This window comes from Rosa rugosa, chromosome 5 (genome assembly GCF_958449725.1).
Source record: "Rosa rugosa chromosome 5, drRosRugo1.1, whole genome shotgun sequence".
Taxonomy (NCBI): domain Eukaryota; kingdom Viridiplantae; phylum Streptophyta; class Magnoliopsida; order Rosales; family Rosaceae; genus Rosa; species Rosa rugosa.
This window is the reverse complement of record NC_084824.1, coordinates 47,953,112-47,960,350: the sequence shown is the minus strand read 5'-3', so window position 1 is coordinate 47,960,350 and position 7,239 is coordinate 47,953,112. Positions and strand designations below refer to the sequence as shown.

Here is a 7,239-nt window from a genome sequence, read left to right as displayed (position 1 = left end):
TCCTTCCACCTTCATCATCTTGTAGACTAGAGAATCAAACAGAACCCATAAAGCAATCTGCTCCCAACTTTTTGAACAACCCCAAATTCAGAGCCTTTCATTTCAGCTCCCTTCAACAACTACTGAAGAACCTCTCAAACACAAGTGGGTTTCTCAAGTTCTATTCTTTCTTTTTTACTTTCTGGGTTCTGTTTTTATAAGAAGTTTGGTTTTTGTTCTGAACTGGGTTTTCTTGTTTCTCTCTTTTTTTAAGTGTATGTGTATCCCAAGGTGAAGGTCAGGCAACAAGAAGAGAAAGATGATCAACATGCCCTTCTTGATTTTTCTACTCCAGGTTTCTTTTTTGATCCCCTCTCTTTTGAGAAAAATAGAATTAATTAGTAAATTTCTGCTCCTTCTAGCTCTATTTCAGTCCTGGTTACATGTTTTGCTAATTGACATACTAGAACTGGGAATCACAGATTCACAACTTTGAAAGTCTCCTTGCTCAGTCTTATTAGCATGCTTGAATTCATTTGTAAACATAAATATACTTGGTATTAAACTTATGTTTGTTGATCATAAGTTAAAGCATGTGTAAAGAAACTTCTTTTTGAGTTCATTCCTATTAGTAATTCCCAGGAATGAACAGGAATTGGAATTTATGATCTTTTTAGATATCAGCACTGACTTGCAGTAGTACAAAAATGGTCTATACTTGTGGTCTTCAGAGGGGAGCAGACTGATCAATTGATCAGTTTTTGAATTGCACATGCATCACTTCCAAATTCAGGCAGTGGTGGATAGGATTTGTATTCAGAAATTAATGCCATAGTGATATCCTCCCCGGTCCTCATAACCTTGAGCCTTGTAATTGAATCTTGGGCTTGTTTGTGACACTGACATGCTGAGATGATATATTATCTGCTTCTTACGATCATTCTGAACTAATAATACAGAAGCTTTAGTGCAAACCTTTGTTCCGATCTTTATGTTTTTCCCAAGACATAAGAAGCATCAGTTTTCATGTCTAAGTTAGGTTGCGTGTAGGATTGATTTACTCCTCTGAGTCTATGACCGTAGATTCAATACTAGTCGGAAAAACTGAGAAGATTTCTTAATCTACTGCCTCACTAGAGAAGGATTGCTTCCTTTTGCATTCTTCCTTACAATCTTTAATGCAATAACAAAATTCTCATTCATTGGAGTTTATTATATTCCCTAGGTCAATCAGGTGATTTAAAACAGTGATTTGACAATTCTATTTCTCTATAGTGAAGGACCAAGATGTTTCTCCAGCTACCGTTGCAAAAGTTCCAAAATCTTATGTTCCAAGAGTAGTTATGCCATCGATCTCTGTTGCTGAAGGTACAGTTCTAGTGTGAATTGTGTTTATCCTACTTGTTAGGGGAAAAAAATCCTTTTTATTGTATATCTTGCAGTTTTGACATTTTCATTGCTCTTGTTTACAGGAGCAAAGAAGGCCAATAAGATTGAAGAGATGAATAAACAAAATATTAGAGCCAGCTCAATCCCTCCACCTCGTGCTGTCTTATCCAGTCCTGGTAATGTCTTGTCCTCCTTCGTTTATATGATACAGTACCAGTTGAGAAAACTTTAAACAAGAGACCAGTAGGATATTTCTAAACCCGCTGTTACTAAAATACTATTAATAACTCTCATTTAGAAGACCAAGATAGATGTGACCATAATCTATATAACCTTGGAATACCTATAATACTTGAAACTAGAAAGTCGATTATGTATCGGTTATCAAGGTATTTGTGCAATCAGACTTTATGATTTAGGAATTACACTTATCCAGTGATTAATGTCCTGATATAGACTCTTAAAAACCTTATATGGACTCTTTTAAGAACTAGTACTCTTAATGAACAGATACTGTGCAAGAAGTGTAAAAATTGGATAGCAGACGATGGGATACTGTTGGATAATACATTGTGCATGAATCTCCAATGAGCACATGTGATGCAGATGTAATTCCATTTGGCTAAACCCTTATGATTAAGATTATTGATAGATTGAAGAAATTTACATAAACATACTTGAAATAGCATCATTACCTAGCTTATGTGCAAGTTTCGGCAGCATTAGTCTGTGTACATATGATGGACTCTTTCACTATCTATATGTTTTCAGACAATGATACGGTGATTGGAAACAAAAATAGGATTAAAGCACAACGACCATCTGCTCTGAAGAATCATAGCTTGGTTCAGAATAGAAGTACACCATGTATTCCACTCCACATTACTGAAAACTCCATAAATACAAAAAAATCCAAGGGGACTTTAGTTGAGAACTGTCTTAAGGAAAGGAAAGGATCAGCATCAAAACTAACAAGTCAGATACGGCCATCAAGAACTGGAAAATCAAGCTCTAAGGAAAAGTGAGTATTTGGTTTATAGTTTACATTAGATGGGTGTTATGAATGAATTACACTGATATAGAATGTATCTACCTAGCTGTGTGACAATTTCAGTGTTTTCTTTTTGTAGTAACCATTAGATCAGTGCTTACAGTTGTGTGAACTATACTGATATTAATTGGATCTGCCTTTTCTGATGCAATAGCTTGTGCTTTGTTTATGGGGAAAGATGTTTCACACAAGGACATGAAAGTTTTGCAAAATTTTGCTACTATTGTATTTTGTATCTTCTGCTATTGTATTCTTGACTTTCTCCCTCTTTTCCTCTATGATATCCATCTGAAATGCTCTCCACCTAGCAAAGCACTGGGTCTGGAAATCCCTCGTTTCTTCTCCTTCCTCACATAAACTCTCCTCTGCCTCAGCCATCCCTCCTTGCTTCTCAGTTTTTATAGTAAACCAAAACTTCAAGCAAATATGTGCCAAACTCCAAATATTCTGCTTCCACAAGTTCTCTTCCATTTGCAGATTTTACAGCTGTTAAGGATATAGGACTGGAAAGTAAAAACAATCCTAATTTAGGATTGGAATTCGATGACACTCCGTATCAAGATCTCAAAACTATAGGATTGAAGTTTGGTAACAATCCTGTTACGGGATTGAGAGGCAATAGTGGTCCAAAACTAGATAATATGCAGGTCTCTGCTCACATCAGTGCCAAAGCACAACCTTATGCTCCAAGACAGAGAACAGATAAGATTCCATCTGACTGGAGCAGTGGAGCAGACAAAGCGACAAGGAGGAGCCTTTGAATTGTAGTAAGCTCACAATCACCATACACGTATTTACTTTGAATTGTATAGGGCAAACGCCAAAGAGGTCAATATAGGTTGATGTAAATGTAATTTGAACTCAGAGAAGAAATACACAAGAAATTCTCTCAAAACACTCTCATGTTCTTTTACATTTTATCAACAGCTCCTTACAAACACATTCCAGTTAGGTAATATCAATACTAGGCAGAGACTCCAAATTTGACTACGACAAGCTCTAAGGGAAGGTACATAAGTGAAGGCCTCATCATTTCATTTCTGCCACTCTTAAATCCTATGCCAGAAACAATTGAAGCTAGATTCTCGAATTAGAATCCATGGTGATTGACCTCTCTCATTCAGCAATTTAGCTACCCAAAGCCATACTAGAAAACCCATCATGATCATAAATTTCGATACTTTGTATTGAGACCCCTTTTAGTCTACAGAAATTGTATTAGCAGTCAAGCCACACCAGAAAAAGAACCATTTCTTTAACAAAGAGAGAGAGAAATTTCTCTGAGATTATAGAGGTAGGAGATTAATCATTTAGGAGAGGGTGAACTCTTCTAGGTTTCATTTTCCACCCTAGCTTAAGCTCACGCCTTTCATTTTTCCCACGTGTATAAGAAAGCGATCTGCTTCTATTCCAATCTGTACATTTTCCTGTTCTTATCATTAGTACATGCAATAAATTCTCAAAAGCTTATGCATGCACTATTGATGATCGAGGCGCAATAAAATGCAGTGCATCTGGTGCTGTCTGCACACTAACCCAAAACAAAAGACTTGGGATATTGCCTAGTCTAAGATCTGCCAAACAAGATGAAAGCCATCGCGATCAACTTGCAGCAGAAAAAGAACATCATTGGAGTTTTTTCATCTTTAGACAAAGAAATGGTAAAATATAAGGAATAAAGGTTACTGTTATCAAATAGCTTAGATGGTACCATCTTTTTCAGTTTATGAGGAAGCTGAAAAATATGGTAATGTTCAAAGATGAAGACTATATCCACACAATCAAGCAACAAAACCAGCTACATAATACTGAACTCGTCAACAATAAAACAGAACATGGAAAAGAAATCTAGTTAAGATCATTCTAGCTGCAATTGGAGAACTAAGGATGCTTATTAGTACATATAGATATTGCAATTTTGGAGTTTAGCGCAAAGGAGGCCACTCCCTATCATATTTTTTTCCGGCGCCACCAATATCCCACTATAATCTTTTTATTTGTTTCCTTCTTGTTGTTCCAGTTTGCAACAAACCAGGACTTCCAAGACTTGCAGTCTCCAACTTCAGTCCAATTTATGACAAACTCCTCGGCAAACTTTTGCTTCCACAACTCATCATCATTAGCCAGATTTCGCAGCTCCTTACAGACACATGACACTCTTGCAATATCCTCACCAGGCAGCGACTTCAAAATCTTTGCTCCAAGCTCTGCAGGAAGGCCCATAAGGCACGGTGGAGCACGCAAACCGGTGACTGCACAAAGATCTATTAGTAATGGCAATGCAATCTCATTCTTCACAATCTTTCTAATCTCCATAACTTGTCTCTCAAGTAATCCCACATTCGCATGATAATTATCAAATCTATTGTTTCCCCAAACAAAATCGATCATGGCAGGCGCAAACTTCTTCTCATCCAACCATACAGGGTAACCGTCACGGTAGGCCGCCAAGAATGGACTCAGACTGGGAAACACCATCACAATCCCTTCAATAACCTGACCATCATTTTGTAGAATCTCAGGCAAAGTATAGAAAACCGATTTACCCGAAACTGAACCTGGGTTGAACCGCACAAAACCGGACTCTAAGAGAGCCACATGTACCACTAATTTCAATATCATGAGCTTATTACCAGGGTGGTTATCAGTCAGTTTCTCCCTCAGTACTCTCCTCAAGGAGTCGTGCACCGAGTGCCTGTTATCAGAACCAATATCATCGATTTCCATACTTTTTAGGATTCTCCAATACAAACCTGCAGTGATAGATCTTTCTTCTCTCCACCTAACCTATATGTCACAACTCACGGGCAAAAAACGAGATTTGCTTTAGGGTTTAGGGTTAGCTAAAAGGTTAGTTCAACCATTACCCCAAACTTACTTAATTAGGCTAAACTTATTTATGTTAAATTCCAAAAAGGGCAATGATATTGGGCCTCAATGAGGTCTAAGATTTGTGGCCTCAATCTTAGGTGTCAAGCCATGTCACCTATACTCATCACTAATTTGTCAAATCATGTCATGTAATTCTTGAGTAAAAAAACCATCTTATCATTTCAAAATCTAATGGCTCTAAATTATTTTATTAGCTTTCTTCTAAAAAATATATATTGTTCAAGTAAACCCTAATTTGTGTTTGGCCCAAACTCTAGGTTACTTGACCTAGTGGTAATAGGGTTTAATTAGAAGAATCTAGAGATTATCTTTCCTTGTATGATTCAGACTCTATGCATTGTAATCCTCTATATAAAGAGGCCCCTATTATCAATGAGTATACACAGAAAATTCCTCTCAATTTCAGTTTCTCTACAACACGTTATCAGCACAAAGCCCTATCCCTGAAACAAATAGCCAAACCCTAAATTCGAATACAAAAGCTCCAAAGCACCCGCAGCAAATATTCTACCGGTTCACCATCTTTCTGAACTCCAATTGAAACCATATTTTGCTAAACGTAGCGCCTCGATCCGTGGCTCCAGGAACCGGAACTAACACCCCAGGAACCGGCCAAGAACTAGCCGGACCGGCAGCAAATCTGCCAGCGAAAAAAAAAAAAACAGAAAAAAAAAAACCAGAAACAAAGAGAAGCAGCCAGATTTGATCAAACAGCCCACTCCACCAACCCAGCCCAGCACAAGGCCACAGGCCCACGGTAGCAAAAGAGGAGGAAGTAGCGTCCAGAAAACAAGAAAAAAAGAAAAAAGAAAAAAAAGGGAAGGCCACGTGAGGTAGCAGAAGAAGAAGAAGAAAAGAAAGAAAAAGAAAGAGGGAGCGGGGCCCAGGGTAGAAAAAGAAACAAGAGGAACCCACATGCAAAGAAAAAGGGGCTGACAAGGCCCACTACAGAAAAAGACAAAAAAGGAGGAGAGACCAGACCAGAAGAAGTCAACGGCCCAGCTCATCCAGCCAGTCAGCACGCCACGTCAGCACGGACCCACTGCCACGTCACCACTGGACCCCACTGCCACGTCAGCTCATTGGTCAACGCCGGTCAGCAGTCAATGACTTTTTCCTATCATTTTCCGGCGACTTTTTCCGGCCAAATTTTCCGGCGACTTATTTCGAGGTATTTTTTACTAAACGTTCCCTTTTTTAGAGTTTTTAAATTCAATTTCTCTTCTTTTCTCGGGGACTTTCAACCTCCCTTCTTCTACCCCCCCTTTCTTCTTCATAGGGGAGACCCAAAAGCCGAACTGTGGGGGTTCGTGCTCACTCCAAGCTTGGAGCTTGTAGAGTCCTCCAAACTTAAGAGTTTGTTGAGAAGAAAACGATCGACCACACACATCATTGTTTCGATCTAATCCAACCCCTCTTGGAATCAAATTTCTTGGAAGCGACTACGCTCGGAAATTCCTAATTTCTTAGAAGCGACTACGCTCAGAAATTTTATTTGTTTTCGTGGTAGCCTTTTTCGCTCCGAAACTGACCATAATTTCTTGTTCTCTTTCAGGATGAGTAACCTGAACAAATTGGACTTTGCTCCATTGAGAACAACTGGCTCTGAATATCACAGGTGAGTTCGTGATGTCCGCCAGCATCTCAAGGCCGATGGAATCCTGGATACGATTCTCGAGCCTAGCCAGGAAGTGCTAACTGTTGAGCAAGCTCAAGCTTTGGAAGCAAATAGAGCAGCCTTAGAGGCAAATAAGGCGAAAGCCATCATCCTAATGACTCGTCATATGGATGATTCGCTCCAGTACGAGTGTATGAATGAAGAAGACCCCAGAAGGCTGTGGGTCTCACTCAAAGAAAGATTTGGCAACGTCCGTGACTCCTTGCTTCCTGACCTAGAAGTGAGATGGCATAGCCTCCGCTTCTATGAT

At 39.0% G+C, this 7,239-nt stretch overlaps 1 protein-coding gene across 1 annotated transcript; it reads left to right on the top strand.

Moving 5' to 3' along the window:
• Positions 1-4,628, top strand: LOC133709272 (uncharacterized). The gene is made up of 6 exons (XM_062134950.1): positions 1-144; positions 254-334; positions 1,255-1,347; positions 1,452-1,544; positions 2,140-2,389; positions 4,440-4,628. Coding segments are annotated over exons 1-6 (576 nt in total). The 5' UTR covers positions 1-143; the 3' UTR covers positions 4,498-4,628.
• Positions 4,629-7,239: the final 2,611 nt, after the last annotated feature.

Coding starts and splice junctions, on each gene's coding strand:
- LOC133709272 (XM_062134950.1), top strand. Junction 1,348..1,451: donor ATCGATCTCTGTTGCTGAAG/GTACAGTTCTAG, acceptor TCTTGTTTACAG/GAGCAAAGAAGGCCAATAAG. Junction 1,545..2,139: donor TGCTGTCTTATCCAGTCCTG/GTAATGTCTTGT, acceptor ATATGTTTTCAG/ACAATGATACGGTGATTGGA.